Source organism: Aquarana catesbeiana, linkage group LG04, assembly GCF_042186555.1.
Source record: "Aquarana catesbeiana isolate 2022-GZ linkage group LG04, ASM4218655v1, whole genome shotgun sequence".
In the NCBI taxonomy this organism is placed as follows: domain Eukaryota; kingdom Metazoa; phylum Chordata; class Amphibia; order Anura; family Ranidae; genus Aquarana; species Aquarana catesbeiana.
In genome coordinates this window covers 542,922,553-542,945,727 of record NC_133327.1, presented here as the reverse complement: position 1 = coordinate 542,945,727, position 23,175 = coordinate 542,922,553, and the positions used below count along the sequence as shown (strand labels likewise).

At 39.7% G+C, this 23,175-nt stretch overlaps 1 protein-coding gene across 2 annotated transcripts in view; it reads left to right on the top strand.

Moving 5' to 3' along the window:
• SYNJ2 (synaptojanin 2) overlaps positions 1 to 23,175 on the top strand; it is a 193,114-nt gene that overhangs the window by 55,772 nt on the left and 114,167 nt on the right. For both annotated transcript variants that reach the window (XM_073627896.1, XM_073627897.1), the window contains exon 3: positions 15,558 to 15,831. In XM_073627896.1, the coding sequence (XP_073483997.1) occupies positions 15,558 to 15,831 (274 nt within the window). The remainder of the gene's footprint in view (positions 1 to 15,557; positions 15,832 to 23,175) is intronic.

Below are 23,175 nucleotides of genomic sequence, written 5' to 3'. Positions count from 1 at the left end.
TGTAATACACTGCTTTAGTGTCCAGCCAGAATGTTCAGAAAACTATAAGGTGTGCAAGTTTGGCTCTCTGAGAAAGTGCCTATCGTTACCGTTGGCATAGGACAATAACAGCAAGGTTATGGAGGTTTTGGCAGGCACTTCAATGTCACTACATTTCATAACTGCAGCATTTTAATTTTCCCATGATAGTCTCTTTAAAGTGGAGTTCCAGCTTACTCCTCTAACTAGACTTAAAGCGGTAGTAAACTGCGAAAAAAAAAACTTGCAAGACAATAGCATAATGTGCTAGTATGCATTGCATACTAGCTCTTTATGAAATACCTTGGAACCAAGCCCTGCAGTGGCGCCCGGTTGCTACTGAGGGAGCTGACATGTTCCCTCGGCTTTTCTTCCATGATTGTTGGCTCCGGTGCTGTGAGCGGCCGGAGCTGCGATGACGTCACTCCTGCGTATGCACGCGGGAGCCCTCTGTTCCAGCAGGATACACCGGACCTGCAGAGCGCATGCGCCGCTGACGTCAGCGTTTGCATGCAGGATCAATATCTCCCAAACCGTGCAGGTTTAGAAGATATTCGTTTTACCTACAGGCAAGCCTTATTATAGGCTTACCTGTAGGTAAAAATCACCAAGCAGGGTATACAACCGCTTTAACACTGCACCCTTCCCCCTCTTAAAAAAACTAAGGCCTCATGCACACTGCAGCTGTCAAACACCCGCTATACGGGTAATAGATGTTTTATTTTTCTGCTCCTAAGCGCCCCTTTATGTTAGCCTATGTGTCCATGCACACAGAGGCATTTAGAAGCAGAGATCTGAATGCACCAAAATCACGTTCAAGAGAGCATTTGGGCAGAAAAAACATCTGATGCGCCTAAGGCTTAATGTACACGGGACGTTTTTACAACCTCTCCTGAACGATTTAACTTGACAGATAGTAACTCACATTTAAAATGTCAGTTTTGCCGCGTTTACATGCCACGTTTGCGTTTTAGAAGCGTTTGAAAAAAAATTTATTTTTTTTTTTTTTCAAAATGGCCAAAAATTTAAAACGCCTGTAAACGAAATGCAGCTAATTGCGAGTTAGCACATTTAGCCGCGTTTAGAAGCGTTTAGCGCTTGAAATGCCTCTTTCCAAAAAAGGCCTCTAAACTCAGCTGCCTGAGGCTCGATTCACACCTATGCATGTTGCTTTTGAGCGTTTTTGGAGGTTTTTTTTTCATGCTTGGCACGTTTTTGCCGCGATTTGCGTTTTGCGGTTTTTTACAGTCTTAAAAAAAAATTACAAAAAAAAAAAAAAAAAACGGCAAAAACGCTGCAAAAACGCTGCAAAAACGGTGCACTTGCGTTTTTGATGCTTGTCCATTGAAATCCATTACATGCAAAACGCTGCTTTTTGCATGAAAAAAAGTCCCCGACCCTTTCCAAAAACGCAGAGATACAAAAAAGCATTTATGTGAACATGTTCCATAGGAACCCATGTTAAAAAATTCCCATGCATTTCTGCAAAATGCATCAAAAAACGCGCTAGTGTGAATGGAGCCTAAAAAGACATTAAATGAACCTGTGTACATGTACACATAAGATAACATTGGATGAGTTCAGGGGCAGCTGAAAAAAGTATACAACTGCCTCTGAATGTCCGTTTACCAGAAGCAGTGTACATGAGGCCTAACTGTGTGTAAACGCATCTAAACTCTAGGCATGTGTAGTGCTTGAGCGCTCATTCATTTCAAAGGCCAGAATAAATTAATATTCTAGCCAATGAAAGAAATGAATGCCCAAATGCTTGACACGGCTGCTGAATGCTTCCAAATGTGTTTTATAAAATGTGGCTTTAGGAACATTTTGATGCTGCTTTTCTCCTGTTCAGAGGAGCCTAGTGCGCATAACCTAATTCGTAAGAAAGATGAATATACTTCCCTTTTTTAAGGCTGCTCAAGTCTGGTCACGTGATCCCCTGTGTCAGGCAACAATGACTAGTAAATCCTGGAGTGGTGATGTCACCCATAGGCTTCAATGGCCTGTTCGTTGTCAGTGGTCCCTCCTCTCTCCTGCAGCTGTGCTGGCAGACAATTTATAGACTAGTTAGGTGTAAGCTGGAATTTTACTTTAAAGCCTGGTACACACTATGGGGGTTATTTATGAAAGGCAAATCCACTTTGCACTGCAAGTGCACTTGAAAGTGCAGTCGCTCTTAATCTAAGGGATAGATCTGAAATAAGTGGAAGCTCTGCTGATTTTATCATCCAATCATGTGCAAGCTAAACTGCTGTTTTTTACTTTCCTTGCATGTCCCCCTCGGATCTACAGTGACTTTACTTCCAAGTGCACTTGCAGTGCAAAGTGGATTTGCCTTTAGTAAATAACCCCCTATGAGTTTTTTTCTGTTCAACCCAGCGGGTTGAGTGTAATATAACTGTCAGCTCGGCTGGAGCGCTGCACTAACAATCTGACGTTAGTACAGCAATCTTCCCCGCTGAGTTGTGTTCTGACAGGGAGACACCCCCCCCCCCCCGCCACAACACTCTGATCAGCACTCTCTGGCATTGGCTGAGAGCGCTGATTGGGAGCTGGTCGGCTGCTGGTTTACAGCTGCCATACACACGGGCCATATGTCGACTAGTTTTTATAATTTTGTATTTATATTATTTATTTTATTTATTTTATTTTTTAATCATTTTTTATTATTTTTATCAATGTCACCCGGCATTTGGCCCGTGTAAGGATCTACTGCGAATTCCCAACAAGGACCGCCCCCACACCTTTGACAAACTTTTGTGAAACAGTTCAAATGTGTTTGTCTAAGTACTTAGTCAAATGTGTACTTTTACAGCTATGCATCTGTTTATATATATTTACTATGCAAATGAAAGTTACAGTATGTCCAGCCAAAACCTTGGGTATTAAAATAGGCACAGCTTCCCAGTGTTTGATAATAGTCACTTTGCTAAGTGAATAGCATCTACTCTAAATACAGAGCTATTGTATGTATATTGAAAAATATAATGATATGCAGCACTATAAATGTAGCATTACAAATAAAAAGTCCATAGTGTTTGAAATAAAGTCCTTGTTCAGGAGAAAACACTGGAATCACCCACAGTGTAGACAAAAATACAAATTAGGTGAATACGGACTTATCCTCCACCGAACATCAACACACCAGGCCTCTTACCAAAAAGAGTGGACCACTTAATCACAGGTGGTCAAAAAGGCATGATAAATCCACAGAGCCACAAAACCATTAATGGAGATCACAGATGCCTGCGTCTTGTAGTTCCGCCAAATAATCAGAGGTGCATGCATAAAATATAAAAGAAGGAACTCCTCATGGTGTAGTATTATGAACCAGGGTCATATTTATTCAAAGAAAAAACCAGGGTACTCACATTTCATCAGATAAAGAAGGGCATGTAAAAAACAGCAGTCTGTATAAGCAGCATTTGTTTTTAACTATAAAGATGGCCACGGTCGACAGGTTGCAGTGTCGTAACGTCAGAACTCCTCCCAACGCGGCGTTTCGTCCAATTCCAAGCGTAACGCACGCATGAATCCTGCATTCTTAGCGTAATGCACGCATGAACCCTGCATTCTGAGCGTATTGCACACACGTGAACCCTGCATTCTGAGCGTAACGCACTTGTGAACCCTGCATGCTTAGCGTAACACACTTGTGAACCCTGCATTCTGAGCGTAACGCACTTGTGAACCCTGCATTCTGAGCGTAACGCACTTGTGAACCCTGCATTCTGAGCGTAACGCACTCGTGAACTCTGCATTCTAAGCGTAACGCACTCATGAACCCTGCATTCTAAGCGTAACGCACTCATGAACCCTGCATTCTGAGCGTAATGCACTCATGAACCCTGCACTCTTGTAATACTTATTTTATTTTTTTGCTCACACACACACTACGTTTGTGATCTACGTTTGGGGTTAACAATGTATTATCACCCACAGTAGATCACAAAGGCAGTGCGTTTTTAACACGGTGCAGAAAACACACATGGAACTTTCCTTTCTGGCACCGCCTTCTGGTGTAAACTGGCCCTAACAGGACACTGGTGTCTGTTTATGAAGCAGTGAACAGCAGTGATTCCGAGGATCGCCACTGATCAGTCCATAAACGATTTATGAAACCGAGATAATTGAGGGAGAACAAGTTTGAACATGTTCTCCCGCCGATGATTTCCGCACACTGAGAATCTGTCATTGACTGACACAGAAACGGCCAGTTTATGAAGCTGCAATCTCAGCGCTTCACTGGCGATCTGTGTCAGAATTCACACTCCTGATTCACCAGCTCGGAGGTGGAGAATCAGGGAGTGAAGAGAGAATCCCGGGGGATCTGAGGAGGAAAGAGGAAGATTATTAACTTCCTTATACCTCGTTTTATATAGTGTGTGTATATGTATGGATGTGTGTGTGTGTGTGTGTGTGTGTGTGTGTGTGTGTGTGTGTGTGTGTATATATATATATATATATATATATATATATATATATATATATATATATATATATATATATATATATATATAATGTGTGTGTGTGTATGTAAAGGAAAGTGGGGAAGTGGCGCTACCCAATGTGTCAAAACGTAATAAACAGTGTGTAAATAGATCCAAAAAACCCTGTAGCATAAGACTCAAGTATGTTTATATTCCACCAGTGAATGTGGGTTAACGTATAGGGTATAAACGGGTGTAATGGGTAGGGTGTAAGCTGGGCGGCACCCCCATACAACCAAAATCACTTATCTAGCCCCTAGAACCCCATATATCCACACCCCTATTATTAAAATCAAAAATTCTACTGCAAAAAACAAAAATTTAAAACTGGCATAATAGATAACATACTATAACATAAAAATAGTTGCTAAAGTGTCTATGTATATTGAAAAATAATTGATCAACCATTAATTTGTGCAACCAGCTTCCACTGTGCTACATACATAAATAATTATCCAGTCTGTGATATAAGTCCATAGATACTATGTTTCTATTGTGAAACCACCTTATATTACATGAAAAGATAGTTATAAGCAGAGCAATACGTGATAAAGTTCCAAAATGTGACTTCCAGTGACTTCTGTGTGTAGCAAATATCGTGACTGAGTGCTCCCCCAATGTGTCCCCACTCTCCGGAGATGATAACCCCTGCAGGGGTAGTAGACATAGAGTGGGTAGCTCTAATAGGGATCTTCCTTTTAGATAGCCATAGTGATTGTCTGCACCACCGTCACTTGTAGTGTTAGATCAAGATTTTCCAGCCCAAATTTTAAACCAGGGTGCCTCGAGGTACTTCTCCACAAACGGTCTGTTCGTTACCGGAAAACACAAAGGACTCCCATAGTGTAGTAGAAAGATTTATTTGTATAAAAGCATACATAAAAACCCGTCCGGCACGAATTGCAAGTAAGCAGGGGCGTCTGGGAGCTATGGATGGAAGCTGTCCGTAGCGTGTGCACCAGCCTGCGTTCCAAAGACAAGATTTACGGGTGTGACGTGAGAGCGTGGCTCCGCCTTACGCATTTCATCATAGGACGTTATCAAAGGCGCCCGTAAATCTCGGCTTTGGAACGCAGGCTGGAATAATTCACTTAAATCTGTTCAAACAAGAGTCTAGTAGACATCCCGGGTATGATAAAGTTTGAAAAACGAAATCAAAAATTATAATATAATAAATAACTATAAATAATTATAACAAATAATAATATAATAATAATAAAAATTATTCAATAATGTAATCAATTTGCTCAGTTGCAGAATTGTCACTTTCGTTACTTTTAGTGTTTGATGACGGATTTCCCCACAAATCACTATCACTAAATTCTGCGACTGATTCTAATTTATTATCGCTGTTTTCTAGCTAGTCTGAAACCCCTTTTGATGTAAAGGGACAGTTTTGGTTGCTATGGACAATCTCCAGTTTCCAGGCAGAAAGAACAGTTTTTACAATATAAAACTTCATGCAGGACACTGGGCAGACCACTAGGGACAAAGGGGATGTGTAATTATTTGATACAGTACTGTAATCTGTAAGATTACAGTATACTGTATCTGTACTGTGTGTTTTACTTTTTGAATTTGGCGCCAAACTCTGTCCCTGTGCGTCGCAACGCTCGCAGGGAACGGAGCTCGGCACTGTGAATCAAGCGAGACACGGCTGCTCGCCGATCACAGCGGGGAGACATCGCAGGATCCAGGGGACAAGGTAAGTAACATCTACAAGGATCCTGCGATGTGATACTACTTTTGGTATTGAAAATCCACCCCGAGCCAGACTCGGGAATACCGCTAAGGGGGTTAAACATCCCCTATGGATAGTAATAATTATGTTTGTCGCCATTGCACGGTTGTGCACAATTTTAAAACATGACATATTTGGTAGCTATTTACTCGGCATAACATCATCTTTTAAATTTTACCAAACAATTGGGTATTATGTTGTGTTTTGGTGCATTTAAAACTCAAAAAAGTGTATTTTTTCCAAACAAATTGCATTTGAAAAACTGCTGTGCAAATACCAAGTGACATAAAAAATTGCAACACCTACCAAGTTATTCTCTAGGGCCTCTGCTTTAATATATAATCTTTGGGGGTTCTGAGTAATTTTCAAGCAAAAATTACTGTTACATGTAAACAAAAAGTGCCAGAAAAGAACTGGAGGTCAAGTGGTTAAATAAAATATATATACGCTTTCAATTAGGTTTTTACTTCAAAATCAACCATATTCTGGTAGTCGATTGAACTACTGAATGGTGCATTGCTTAGTTTCTAAGGGATTATTTATGATTATATTTTTGGAGAATGAAAAGAGTTTAAAATTGACAGCTGTCTGTCTATCTGGTTTATAGTGGCTCAGCTGTTATCTTTGGGATTAATCAATTTGACGCAATGTCACGTAAAATCGAAAAGATGTGTATATAGTAAGCTAGATGTGTTTTTAATATCAGAAACAGTGCAGGGATCTTATAAGCTGGCAGTGTGGTGGAGATAAAACTGCTTTGTGGAGTCATTGAAAATCTGGCAGGTGATTCAACCAACCTATTATATTCTTTTTGGATGGATGCCCTTTAACTCAGTGTTAAAGGGTATTTCTAAGGTTTTATCTGACAAAAGTACATTTATAATGACTGCAACTGAAGAGTTTAGGTTTACAAATGTCATTAGAGACTTAAGGAAAATGCAGTACGTTCCAAGAGGCTTTAATAAACCGGTTTGTCAAGTTTTATCTTTCATCGTACTCTGTACTGTCTGTACAGGTAATTCAACTGATCAGGAAGATTGGATGACTTTTTCCCGTCTTATTATTTTGTGGCAACTCAAAAATGTAAGGTCTACATTAACATAAATGAAAATGAAAGATTGATCTTTATTTTTTAACTACCTAGCAAATGTATTCGGTTTTAAATTACTTTAAATTTTACCTAGATTACAGTTTTTCTAGAGCACAATGTATCATAAAAATTTGCCATGTGTTTTTTTCTGTTAAATACTGTTTTCAACTGTTTTGCATATCAGTACTGCTAACCTTTTCCAGCCTTTTTTAGCTACTTCCATTCTACATGCACTTGCTTCAGTGTTGGCTGCACATCATTGCTGTAGACTGGCTTCCTGTGCAATGTGTTGGCACTTCCGCTTGTAGTCTCCACCAGGGCTTATGTGACGGGGTGACAACATAGACGTTTAATGGAGAGACAGTTCTCATTTCATAACAGGGAGTACCTGAATAAGGACTGAATAAGGACCTTCATGGCAGAATCACAAGATAGTCCTTGTTTTAAATCTGCAGCTTTCATTAAAGGAGTTGTAAAGGCAGATTCTATGCATTAAGATAAAACTTCTGTATGTAGCAGCCCCCCCCCCAGCACCCCCTAATTACTTACCTGAACCCCATCTCTCTCTAGCAATGTTCATGAGTGCCTTAGCCGTCTGGGACACTCCTCTTGATTGGCTGAGACACAGCAGCAGCGCCATTGGCTCCCGCGGCTGTCAATCAAAGTCAGTGAGCCAATCAGGGGAGAGAGGGGTCGGGTCGGGGCTTTGTGTCTGAAGGGGCACGCAGAGCTGTGACTCGGCTCCAATGCCCCCATAGGATACTGATAACTGTGGGTGCACTCAATACCAGGAGCAGCAAAGAGGGACCCGAGAAGAGGAGGATCTGGGCTGCCCTGTGCAAAACCAGCTGCACAAAGGAGGTAAGTATAACATGACTGTTATATTATTTTTAATGAGACTTTACAATCACTTTAAAAAAAATTAAAAAAAACTTTTAAAATGACATCAACATGTTAAAACTTATATGAAATTGTAGTTATTGGATAGAGAGTTACTTCGATTAGACACAAATGTGACACCAATCTTTCGTGGGTCATAGACCATCTTTCATAAGACTGCAATAAACCATTAGAACTAGTAATTCATATAAACACAAAATCCAACCAAAGCATTTGTTTTGACAGTTGGTAGTTGAACAAGAAGATCCCAGAATTTACATCCATGTATAAAATTGTTAATGGAGAGGATGTTAAGTGGGTTAGAAAATAGTAAGAAGCTTTTACCAGAAATAATTACCAAAATTAAAAGAAAAAAGCAAAGGGATTCCAGAATGGGGAAGGCTGAGGATATTACAAGAAGGGTATGACAGTGAGCAGTATGTGCAGTAGTAGCTAGGGTATGACTGCAGGCAGTAGACACTGGAGAGAAGAGGGTGGGGCATGTACTGGAGCGACATCCTACTGCTGCTGTGAATACTAGGGGGCAGGATACAGATGAGAAACCAATGTGTGCCCTAACACACAAACGCAATCCTGGACTACACAATAAGAAACATTATATAAAAAAATCATATATATATATATGTTTACATACCCTGGCAGAATTTGTGATTTCTTGGCCATTTTTCAGAGAATATGAATCATAACGCAAACGTTTCTATCACTCATGTTAGTGTTTGGCTGAAGCCATTTATTATCAGTCAACTGTGTTTACTCTTTTTAAAGCGGAGTTCCACCCAAATTTTGAACAATATCTGTATGTATTCTCTTCCTTGCCTAGATGCTGACATGCCGTTTAAAAAAATTTAAATCGCCGTAATTACCTTTTATTTTTCTATTCTTCTTTGCACTTCCTGGTTCTCCTCCCATGGGAGTGGGCGTGTTTCTAGCCTCTCTCAGACTCCTGGGAGCTAGTCTCAGGCTTCCCAGGATGCCACTGAGCATGTGCGGGAACGAGCGGTGAATGCTGGGAGCACAGCATTCACCATATCCAGGAAATAAATGCTTGTGGGCTTCAAATGCCCACAATGAAGATGGAAACCGCCTGCAGTGAATAATATAAATTATTCTTTCCGACAAAATCTGACACAGGCGGATATATTACATACAATATGTGAGTATGTAATGCTGAGAAGAAAAGTTTGTGAATGAACTCAAAAAAAAAAAAAAAAAAAACGATAGATAGGTGGACCCCCGCTTTAAATCATAATCACAACAGAAACTACCCAAATGACCCTGATCAAAAGTTTACATACCCCAGTTCTTAATACCGTGTTTTGCCCCCTTTAACATCAATGACAGCTTTAAGTCTTTTGTGGTATTTGTGGATGAGGCTCTTTATCTATTCAGATGGTAAAGCTGCCCATTCCTCTTGGCAAAAAGCTTCCCGTTCCTGTAAATTCTTGGGCTGTCCTGCATGAACTGCACATTTGAGAACTCCCCAGAGTGGCTCAATGATATTGAGGTCAGGAGACTGAGATGGCCACTCCAGAACCTTCACTTTATTCTGCTGTAGCCAATGACAGATCAAATTGGCCTTGTGTTTTGGATCATTGTCATGTTGAAATGACCAAGTACGTCCCATGCGCAGCTTCCTGGCTGATGAATGCAAATGTTCCTCCAGTGTTTTTTGATAACACATTGCATTCATCTTGCCATCAATTTTGATCAAATTTCCTGTGCCTTTGTAGCCCACACATCCCCCAAAACATCAGCAATCCACCTCCGTGTTTCACAGTAGGTGTACCTTTCATTATAGGCCTTGTTGACTCCTCTCCAAATGAAGCGTTTATGGTTGTGGCCAAAAAGCTCAATTTTGGTCTCATCACTCCAAATGACTTTGTGCTAGAAGGTTTGAGGCTTGTCTCTGTTCTGTTTGGCGTATTGTAAGTGGGATACTTTGTGGCATTTGCATAGTAATGGCTTTCTTCTGGCGACTCCACCATGCAGCCCATCTTTATTCAAGTACCTCCTTATTGTGCATCTTGAAACAGCCACACCACATGTTTTCAGAGAGTCCTGTATTTCACCTGAAGTTATTTGTGGGTTTTTCTTTGCATCCCGAACAATTTTCCTGGCAGTTGTGGCTGAAGAAAGAGAAATGTAGCAGCGCTAAGAATAAGGAATGAGTGATAAATGAATATCACTAGTGCTGAATGATGAAAAAATAGTAAGGAAGTGTACTGACACAAAATTAATAAGTAAATATACCAATAATGAAAACTAGTGATAAAATCAATAAATCAAACCAACTGCTAAAAATTTAAAAATTAAATACATAAATTGATTATATATAAAGAATATACACATAAAAATTAAATGAATAATCATAAAAGCGAATCATCATGAAAGTGAATCATGTAAATAAAGAGTCCTTAGATGGGAGGATATAAATTGATTTCCCCTTCGTGATATCAATTCAAATTAATAAATCAAGTGTTCAGAAAAAGGATAAAATGAATAAAATGCTAATTTTGTGACAAATCCACCACCGCATCAAAAAAGTGACCACCATAAGAAATGCAAGCTTGCCAAATAGCAAGCAAATGGAGCTTGTGACCTCGCACCCGGTCAGGGCCTTTATCCCAAGGTAAACAGGTAACTCTAATCCCGGGCTGGTGTCCTAGAGACAAAGCAGGTGTCTCAGGGGGATCAACGCTCCACCGGATACTATGGGTAACTCAACAGGCGCTCCTAAGCCGAGGACCTCCAACAGGCGGTCATACAGGACTTAGAAAAGAAACGCTCACCATAGCGTTATACTATACTATAAAAAGGTTTAATAAAGAAATAAAAAATAACACTTACAATGTGGTTAAAAACAAAATAGCAGTAAATGGCCGGCCGGCTGTGCATGGACACACGTCCACTGGAAACACTGGTACGCGGTGACGTCAGCACGTCAACTCCTCCTGACGCACGTTTCGTCAATACAATGACATCGTCGGGGGAACGGGCAACGCGCTGACGTATCGCGTATTAAATAGAGCCAGAGCAAACCAAGCCTCGATGTGAGTCACAGACCGGAACCCCAGGCATAGCCCATGGAAGACGGGCATGAAGCCGAATCTCCCATATGTAATAATGGCAAAAATTCTTTAAACATTAAATTTAGAAATTCTTTTCGTTTAACAAAAGTACATTTAAAAAGATGGCGTTCTTAATATAAAAATGTGGCGCTCCTAATATAAAGGAGGGGAACAGATTAAGACATCTAGATGAGCTAAAAATACACACAAAGGGGAATAGCCCCAAAATTAAAAATAAATGAATATTACAAATAAAAATAAAAATGAACAAAGGGCCTCAGATCATATAAGGAAAAAATTAAAACCAGGGTCCTGCAAACCAAAAAATTAATTAATTTCAATGGTGTCTACCAGGTTGCCCCACTGATGTTTAGATCATTAACCCACAGTTGTGGCTGAAATATTAGTTAGTCTACCTGACCGTGATTTGGTTTCAACAGAATCCCTAATTTTTCACTTCTTGATTAGAGTTTGAACACTGCTGATTGGCATTCTCAATTCCTTGGATATCTTTTTATATCAGGACGTGCATGTTATCAGGCCAAAATCACTAGGGTATGTAAAGTTTTGATCAGGGTCATTTGGGTAGTTTCTGTTGCCATTATGATTTAAAAAGAGTAAACACAGTTGATTAATAATAAATGGCTTTGGCCAAACCATAACCGTGAGTGAAAGAAATGTTTTTGTGGTGTCATTCATATTCTCTGAAAAATGGCCAAGAAATCATAAATTCTGCCAGGGTATGTAAACTTATGAGCACAACTGTATGCGTACAGTCAGGTCCATAAATATTGGGACATCGACACAATTCTAATCTTTTTGGCTCTATACACCACCACAATGGATTTGAAATGAAACAAACAAGATGTGCTTTAACTGCAGACTTTCAGTTTTAATTTGAGGGTATTTACGTCCAAATCAGGTGAACGATGTAGGAATTCCTATGGTGTAGGAACAGTTTGTATATGTGCCTCCCACTTTTTAAGGGACCAAAAGTAATGGGACAATTGGCTGCTCAGCTGTTCCATGGCCAGGTGTGTGTTATTCCCTCATTATCCCATTTACAAGGAGCAGATAAAAGGTCCACAGTTAATTTCAAGTGTGCTATTTGCATTTGGAATCTGTTGCTGTCAACTCTCAATATGAGATCCAAAGAGCTGTCACTATCAGTGAAGCAAGCCATCATTAGGCTGAAAAACAAAACAAACCCATCAGAGAGATAGCAAAAACATTAGGTGTGGCCAAAACAACTGTTTGGAACATCCTTAAAAAAAAGAATGCACCGGTGAGCTCAGCAACACCACTGTGCTCTTAGGAACCTTAAGTGCAGCAGAAATTTTTTTGTAACCTTGGCCAGATCTGTGTCTTGCCACAATTCTGTCTCTGAGCTCTTCGGGCAGTTCCTTTGACCTCATGATTCTCATTTGCTCTGGCATGCACTGTGTATAAGACCTTACAGCTCAGACAGGTGTGTGGCTTTCCTAATCAAGTCCATTCAGTATAATCAATCACAGCTGGACTCAAATGAAGGTGTAGAACCATCTCAAGGATGATCAGAAGAAACGGACAGCACCTGAGTTAAATATATGAGTGTCACAGCAAAGGGTCTGAATACTTAGGACCATGTGATATTTCAGTTTTTCTTTTTTAATAAATCTGCAAAAATGTCAACAATTCTGTGTTTTTCTGTCAATATGGGGTGCTGTATGTACATGAAAAATTTAAGGGGGTCTGAATACTTTCCGTCCCCACTGTGTGTATATATGTATCTCTCTCTCTCTCTCTCTCTCTCTCTCTCTCTCTCTCTCTCTCTCTCTCTCTCTCTCTCTCTCTCTCTCTCTCTCTCTCTCTCTCTCTCTGTATATATGTATATATAGATATATATATATCTATATATATATATCTATATATATATATATATATATATAAAAAATCAGAGAGAGATTATATTATATTTTTTGCATGTGATTGAGTTTTCTTTGCAAAGTAAAATTTTACCACATTCACTAAGCGAACGTAAAATTATTCCCTTGTCAAGTGAAAATTCCATTGCAAAATGATCAGCCTATTGCCTATTGGCATATAGTATATCAAGCCCTGGGTGTATGAGCTCAGTGTGGACGGTGTTCAGTATGCAAAGTGTGTGGTGGGGATGTATACTGAAGAGTAACTGGGGCGTGCATACTGGATAAGGGATATCGGGGCAAGACCAATGTGTGTGCTGGAGGTGGAATTCCACCAGGAACAGAGAATTCTGTGTGATGTCAATGGGGAAGGGCTAGGAAGAGCCAGATTTGCACAGTGGCACCAGATGTGTGACTACAGGTGGGGAAGCTCCGCAAACTTGCTTGGCACTCATAGGGTTGATTTACTAAAGGCAAATATACTGTGCAAGTGCAGTTGTTCCCGAGCTTAGTGAATGAGGTGAAGTTTTATTTTGCAAAGAATACCCAATCACTTTCAAGGAAAAAAAACAGCATTTTTGCTTGCACATGATTGGATGATGGAAGTCAGCAGAACTCCCACTCATTTACTAAGCTCTGGAGCAACTGCACTTCTGAAGTGCACAGTATATTTTCCTTTAGTATATCACCCCAAGTGTTTTAATAAGGTGATGTCTTTGGTGTGTGACCTCTTTTGCAAGAACATTGGCCTGGCCTTGTCCCACCCTTGACTGGGATGGAATAGTGGGGTTTAAAGCAATGCTATCTTTTGTGGAAGCCATAAAAAGTGAAAATAAAATTAAAAACAATATAATATATGTAGAAGATATAGGATGATGGGTTGGGCAGTAGGTCTTGCACATGTGAAAGTGTGGTTTAAATTAACATGTCAAAAAGAAGTCTTTGGATGTTGGGCAATCTGTACTATATCGTGATTTAGTATTTAGCATAAGTAGTTCTGGCGATAATTTCACGCAAGATTTCATAATGATGAAAATGCAGTGGGGACAAAAAAGGGCAAATTGCCTTCTATTTGTATGTTTTTCTAGTGTCTTTGTGACACTTCCAACAAGTAGGAATAATTGCAGGGTTTAGTTTATTTAATATATATATATATATATATATATATATATATATATATATATATATATATATATATATATATATATTTATATATTTTATTTCCACCTACTGACCATATATTCTAATTCAAGTCATCAGGACACAAAGAGGGTAGTCTTTTGTCTAAATCTGATTTTCCTATTAAGCAAATATTATCCAAATAAAAGAGTCATGTGTAATCTTACTTGACTCTGTGTGTTTTGTGTATTTCTACCAGATCTGTGCAATAGTCCAGTAGTCGGCTTCCTATAATAAAGGCCAATCACTGCTGCTCTCTTCTTCTAGAGCCGATGTAAATATCTCATGGTCTCCATGACTTCTATGACTTCTTCTGAGCAGCATGATGGATTAAAGTAGTATTAAACTTGAAATTCAAACAATATGCTGACAGGTAGGATTTTTATGGCAGAAGGGACCATCAGGGTCTCTTCCGCCATAAAAAAACCCTACCTGTCAATGCTTCCTCCTGCCTGTCAGCAGTAATGTACGCTGAGCCATGCAAGCAAAGCTCAGCGTCCATTACGACATGCACTCTGTGCCGTGGTGATTTGACTCCAGTGTGCATAAGTGAGAGTGATGTCATTTTGGTCCAGCCATTCAAGCGGCCACTTGGAATCAACTCGGAAGGAAGACTGGGTGAAGATGGAAGTACTGGAGCAGTGACAGCACAGCGCTGGAGGTCTTCCTTTGACAGGTAAGTCTGTTATAATGTGCTAGTATGCAGTGTTAGTATACAGTGTTGGTCTACTGCATTATGGTATAAAGCTGCAGGAGGCCTGGATAAAAAATGTTAAACAGGTTTAATACCACTTTAACCTGGTGATACACAGAGAATTTTTGCCAGCTGCTGATGAGCTAGATGAAATTCAAGCCATGAGTGGCCTTGTTGGCACCTTTATACTTTACATCTTTCAATCTGAAAATCAGAGTAGCCAGGTAAAAACGCCATTGGCAAACAGTGACTGTTCAGGTATGCCAACTGTCGGATTACAGTAGCCAGCAGCAGGAGATTCTTCCATCCACACTGTTTAGTGTGAATGGGGGAATCAATCGATTTTTCTCATTCAGACCCATGGGTCTATGACCATCCTCAGAAAAATTGATTGCATGTTTCTCCATGCCCATAGAAAAAGGGGTTATATGTTTGCATATACTTACATACTTCTGTCTTTGTATTTCTCCTAGGGAACTCTTATTTGCACTTTCTTGTCTTAGTAAGTGGATGCACCACTGTGGGAAAAATTTTAGATGCTGAAGTTTACAAAATCACAGCTATTGACTTCTGCCCACTTCAAGAAGACCCCAAAGAGGAGGAACGGGTGACAGCACTAAGGAAGTTTTTGAATTCAGGGATGTTTTATTTCTCATGGCCAAATGCAGGATCCAACTTTGACCTTACTGTTCGGGCTCAGAAACAAGCTGATGAGAGTGGCTGCGAGCCTGGCAACTGGTTCTTCTGGTAGGTATTTTTTATATCAACTATTATATTAAGATAGGTATTTAAATTCTTCCTTGCGTCCATCATCCAAGTTTATTGTGTACATACTGTATAAAGAAACTGCTTATGCCCAAATATTAAGGCTCGGTTCACATTAGCCGACTCCAAAGTCACATGATTTTCAGTGTGACTTTGAAGTCCGACTTTTATATGACTTTAATGTGACTTTGTTAGGACGTTTACATTCTCTGGCACTGAAGCCGCATCAAAGTCGCATCAAAGTAGTGCAGGAACCTTTCCTAAAGTTGCAGCGACTTCAGTAGTGTCAATTAGAATGGTTCTCATAGAGATACATGACATTTCACATGTCTTGCGACTTTGGGTCTCACAAATCGGATCCTAATATGCAGGAGTGTATACCGAGCCTAAAGCAGAACTCAAGGCAAAGAGCTAAATACACAGATAAAATATGTATATGTGAGCCGTTTTGCAGCTGCTTTACTTACAAGCTGAAGCCACACTCCAGCTCACACCTAATAAGCAGTTACAGAAAAACATTTTTTTTCCTATTGGGATAAAGGTTTTGCATGAATAAATAAAAACTGATCATTGAAAGTACTCATGTCAGTGGTAAATGATTTATCTCAAGCCTCTTAACTGCTAATCTGTAGGACCGTTTATTCTGTAAAAAAAAAAAAAAGACAGACTTACTGGAAAGATCACCAGGTGAAAATAAAGGAAAGCTTAAAAAAGAAAACGAATGCAGCCATCACATGTAAGAATTGGTAAGCTGTAATATAATGCATTTTTGCTTTTGGGTTTAATATTGCTTTAAGTAAATGTATTCAAATTTTAGACATTCAACACTTTTCTCATGGTAAGTAAATGTCTTCAAAGTTTAGACATTAAATTTTTTTTCTTATGATGTATATCTGTTTCTCTAAAAAAGAAACAATGGTATTTTACATGCAGTAGGTAAAAAACAAAGTAAATTTTACCGGTTAATGTATTTCATTAGGCTGCTACAACACAGCACAGATTTAACAAAGCATTGTGCTATTTACTAGAAACCTTATTGTCTGCCTTTTGGAATGACACTTCCTATAAGATCACCAGATCCTGATTTATATGTCACAATTCCTGTTTTATAATGGCTGGTAAAATGCCAAGGTGCAGGCAGTAATCCAACAGCAATTTCCTTTTAACATTACAAACAATGTAACATAGCAGAAATATATTGCTGCCACCTACCTTTAAAGTGGTGGTACATGGAGGTAGACACCAATTACAGTGCTTTTCAGGTATTTCCTGGTTTGAGCTCACTGGCTACAATGGGTATTTTGTAATGTATACTACCAACCAAATTACTGGTGTTGGACTTTGACCTACTCCTCATGCACCTTACTATTAGCTTTAAAGGCCACAAGGATGTGCCAGTAGTAAAGGAGCCCATACATATGTGAGTCAACCAGAGGGTTAAACGAAAAAAAAAAACAACTTGATTCCCTCATCCACACACTCGATGTGGATGGGGGAATCCTCCCCACTCAGCTATTGTAATATGACAGCAGGGAAGCTTCTCCACCATAAGAATACACTGATCAGCGCTGCCGGCTATAGCCGATCGAGCGGAAAAAATTCAAAAGTAGGGTTTTACAGAAGTTGATCTGTAGATCGACTCTGTACAATCACCTTGCCCCCTACATGGAGCAAAATTTGGTCAGTTCAGCGTGGACTTTTCGATCCATGTATGGTGGCTTAAAGCACAGGAGTGTTGAGGGGTCAGGCACTGTACTACTTTGTTTTTTAGGTTTGAAGCCCAACTTTGGGATTTCAGCAAATAACAAAGTGTATCGATAAAATGTATGTGTTTCCTGGTGGAAATCTAATACCTAACTTGCAGTAACAGGTTTATAACAATACTAGGAAATGGTAGACCGCAAAAAGCGCATCATATCTTATGGTCTCAATATACTTCTTTGGAATATATTAAAGTGTATCTGAACCCAAGAACAAAAACGTAACATATTACAGCTTGCCAGTTCATGGATCTATTGGTGCATTCCTTTTTGTTTTTTTTTCCTTTTATATTTAGCTGGTGATCCTGCCAGTAACACACTTTCTATCCTAGAGTGACAATGCTCACTCATTATACTGTATCTATGGAGGAGCAGCATTTTCTCTAGGCTGCTCGCTTTTGATTTGAACTACAATTCCCCTGTCATCTCCAGCACATAGGAGGAAGTGTTCTGTAGTTCACGGAGGTGAACTAGGCAGGGAAGATAACACTGCTTGAGATGTCAGTGCAGCACAGAAAGTTATCAGCTCAAAAGATTTCCAGCTGGATCATGGGATATTTACACATTGGTTAGCGCTTACATACACTTTAACCACTTGACCTCTGAAAGGTTTACCCCCCTTCATGACCAGGCCATTTTTTTGCGATACAGCACTGCATTATTTTAACTGACAATTGCGCGGTCTTTCAACGCTGTACCCGAATAAAATTGATGTCCTTTTTTTCCCACAAATAGAGCTTTCTTTTGGTGGTATTTGATCACCTCTGTGCTATAAACCTCTTGGTGATATTTGATTACCTCTGCGCTATATCACCTATTTGCGCTATAAACAAAAAAAAGACAGACAATTTTGAAAAAAAAACAAACATTATTTTTTGCTTTCTGCTAAACAAAATTGAAAAAAATCTAATTTCCTCATCACTTTAGGCCAATATGTATTCTTATATTTTTCATTCATTCATTTTCAGTATTCTCATATTTTTGGTAAAGAAAATCCCAATAAGCGTATATTGATTGGTTATAGCATCTACAAACTATGGGATATATTTATTTATTTTTTGTTTATTTTAGTGACACGAATACAGTGATTAGTGCCAAAAAATATGCACTGTCACTGTACTAATAACATTGGCTGGGAAGGGGTTAACATCAGGGGCGATCAAAAGGGGTTATCTGTGTGCCTAGCCTGTGTTTTACTACAGTGAGGGTGGGGCTTTTACTAGGGGAAGTCATGGTGCAGGAACACAGGATCCATGCCTTCCCTCCCGTCAGAATGGTGATCTGCCCTGTTTACATAGGCAGACCGCCATTCTGCCTCTGTGCTAGATGATCGGGCGGGTACCGGTGGACATCGAGTGATCACAGCGGTAGCGAGCCACCGGTAGAGCGTATGTGCGCCTCCCACAAGGGAGAAGCCGGATCACGTGTATATACTTGATCCGGCGCACATCTGCCGCCCTGTAGCAGTAAAACTGCTATGGGGCAGACGGCAAGTGGTTAAAAGAGATCATGTACAACATAGATGAACGTATCCAGAATTTAGTAAGCTTTTCTACTGTTGCAATCCCCATGCCTGGTAACTATTTATATACTTCAGGTGACAGAGCACTTTCAGACAGTGATTATGATTAACACATTTTAGGAAACACATTTTTCTAAATTTTTTTTTTTTTAAAAGAAACACACTAAATTAGGTCAAAAGTATAAGTAAAAAGGGCCTACATATAGAAGGAACATACAGTAAAACCTTGGTTTGAGAGTAACTTGGTTTGAGAGCATTTTGCAAGACGAGCAACATTTTTTAATACATTTTGACTTGATATACAAGCGATGAATTGATATACAAGTAGCGTCATGTCACAACTGAGTAAAAAAGAGAAGAGAGGGACCTCTAAGTGTAGCAATATGGTTACATTTAATGAAGGTACAACATTTAGCAACTCACATGGTTGATGATTAAAACAGGCACATCTAAATGTGTAGGCATCCAGGGTAAAGCTGTCCACATAGACCGTCCTCCGCACCACCATCGACATCATCCTGTTCCACCAGCGCTTCAAGCCTCGCTTTCAGATCGCTCTACTGCAGGGTGGTCTTCCCGGTCATCATTGCAGAATAACATCGGTGAGAGATGGCGTGCGGGGGATGGTCTATGTGGACAGCTTTACCCCGGGTGCCTGCATACTTAGATGTGCCTGTTTTAATCATCAACCATGTGAGTTGCTAAATGTTGTACCTTCATTAAATGTAACCATATTGCTACACTTAGAGGTGCCTCTCTTCTCTTTGGCTCCTGCTGGATTTTGCTTCTAATCCCCTTGTGGAGACTTCCATTTATGGATGGACATTTTATGGTTACACAACCTGGTCACATTGCTATAGTCTTTTTATATGGACTATAAACTGAAAGACCTGTGAATAAATGGTTGTGGAATGAATAATCTGAGTTTCCATTATATCTTATGGGGAAAGCCGATTTGATATACAAGTGCATGTTTCCGGAACAAATTATGCTCGCAATCCAAGGTTTTATTGTATAAAGTTTGCCCCCATGTACATGGTCAGGCAGGGGCTCACCAGAGAAATGAGAGAAAAGGTCCACCTTCAAATAGCGGGCTCGGAATACTGTAGAAAAAGTGGGCATGTCTCACTGTGGGTAGGTGCTCTGAATCACAGTGGTGTCTTCTAAATCCATATAGAAATTTAGGGCCAGTTTTATGTAAAATGTTTTTGATCACAAACATTTTTTGATTTTCAGTCGCAGGATAGCTGACTCTGTCTGTAATCCAATGCAATAATCCATTACAAAGATTGACACAGATTGCTTAGAAGCATGACGTCCATGCTAGACCTATGAAAGTAGTGCCAGGCAAAAGACCAGTCTAGCCCTGGACTTAAAGTAGAATTCCATGCAAAACCTAACTACTCATATTATGACTAACCCATGTAAGAAAGATCAGTACACTTACCTATTTTTAGGTCACTCCGGTCTGGTCACGTGATCAGGCTTCCTGTGCCAGCCAGCAGCAGCTGCAGGGGAGAGGAAGGCACGCCAACAACGAATGGGCCATAAGAGTCTATGGGTGACGTCACCGCTCCCAAGCTTTATCAGCCGAGCTATCTCTTCTCTGCAGCCGGTGCTGGCTGTCATAGGAGAGATCATGTGACTGAAACAGAGTGGTCTAAAAATAGGTAAGTATACAGATCTTTCTTATACAGGTTAGTCAGAATAATAATACGTAGATAATGCTGCATCAACTAAAACATTTGCCTTCCCCATCAGGGGATCAAGCCAACCTCCACTTCGGTGATGTTACTGGTAGTATTCTTCCTTAAGATCCTATCAGTGATGATGTATGGAACATTAGGAAAAATGGGTATGTGGCCTCTGTAAGAACTCGGACATGCACTCTGCAATCAAGCTCATAATACATAGGGACCCCTCATGGTGTAGTATGTAATAATTGAATTTATTATATTAAAAATTGCACTTAAAACAGCGCTCCCGCATTACTATCGGTAACCACGTCACCCAGCTCCGCCCAACCAGTAGGATTGATCCCCTGGTGGGGAAGGTGCATTTTTACCTGATTGTGTGCAGGTCCACAGCTGGAGGTGAGCGCATTGATACAACAGTATAGGGAGTCACTGAGCAGTTTGATTAATTGATATATACTCTAGTACACGTGGTGGGAATTGGATAATCTAAGACACTTATTAGTAATTAAGAAAACACCAGAGACTGTTGTTTTTTTTTGTTTGTTTTTTTTTTTTTTAACTCACTTTATTTATGCTATTGCAATAATTATATTAGACATTTTGAATACATAGTAATTTTCACATGAGAAGGATTGATTTCTAGTTGGCGCAGCATTATCCATGACTGTATCAATGTTTTGAGCATTGTGGGAACACAAGTTTGTTTGCTTCCACTAATTTTATTTTATATTTTTTTGTATATTCACATGATTTTTTATTTTTATTCTTGTATTCACATGTATTTAATTTGGTTGTGAAATATCATCACACATATTTGTTATTGGTTAGCGCGGGAGTGTCACTCCTTGTACTGGATTGGGGCCGAACAGAGGATCCGGGCCTATCAGAGGATCCATTTGTCTTTTTGAAGGCCAGACGTTCCTTGTCAATGTGCAAATATGATTTAAACATTTTTTTAAAGGTTTTTGAAGTATCAAAACACAAAAGATTTCCTTTAAGCTAATTTGTTTATTGATACGTATATGTAAGCAAACATCCTTAAAGCAGAACTATACTGCATCTGAGCACCACAAACTAAAAACGCTATTTATTTTAATTTTTAAAGCAAACTCCGCCTTCCATGTTTTATTTTCCTGATTGGATAGATTGATAGCAGCTCAGCCATTGGCTCCCACTGCTGTCATCAAATCCAATGATGCAAGAGCCGGGGGCAGGGCCGAGTCTTGCTGTCTGTGTCTACGGACGCAGCAGCAGGGCTCGGGAGCGCGCCCGCACAAGTGCCCCCCCCCCCGGGAAAGAGCTTCTCCATCTGGGCACTCAATGCAGGGAGGAGCCATGAGCGCTGCTGGGGGACCCCAGAAGAGGAGGATTGGGGCCACTCTGTGCAAAACCCTTGCACAGAGGAGGTAAGTATGACTTGTTTGTTATTTTAAAGAAGAAAAAAACGAGACTTTACAACCCCTTTCCAGTGCACAGACTTTAAGCTTAAGAAAGTGGCATAAAATATTGAATACATGGATGGAAACACACTGCTACACATTTGAAAAGGTGTACTGTAAGTAAATCTGGATGTTACTCATTAATGACTAATCACGTATCTCTTTCCTAGTTTGGTTTCACTTGTGTTGGTGTGTGTAAACAGATACCATCAGATCCATCATGCATTTAGTGAGACTTTGTTTGAACGGAAGGGAAAAAGAGATTACAAATATGTTCCTTCACTTTCTCCCATTGAGTATTTTTCATTTATTATTGGCTTAAAACATAAAGCCGGTGAATGTACAGTTTTTTAATTTCTAAGGGGGATTTATTATGCATCCTTGAAAACTTTGAGTACTACGGTTTTATGCAAAAAAAAAAAAATGATTTGGCTTAACCACAAAGATGATGATTCTTAAATACTTAATAGCGTAAGATAAACTTCTTATTCCAGTGCACATAATGTAGTGTTGTCAGTTTATTAAAATGAGGATAATCTCAAATTACTAATGGTTGTCAATCTCCGTCTGTAATTACTGCACAAATTCTCTTCAGGAGAAACATTATTTGTAAAATTAGTCTTCTTCTTCCTATTCATGAAACACTTTGGCTCTGACATGAGCCATCACACTAATTGATGAGCCAACAATCAGAGCTAATTGAAGAGTTTGTGGTGCAAGCTGTCTTCTTAAAGTGGAACTTTACATAAGAAATGGGCGAACAAGCAAGTTTTATAATGCAGAAGAAACATACTTTGTCTCTTCTGTATTAAAGTTACCTACTTGCTTGTCTGCCCCTGTACAGTGAGCTCACCATAGAAATTTGTCAATGCCGAAGCTGACTGAACTACGGCACATGTGTGGGAGTG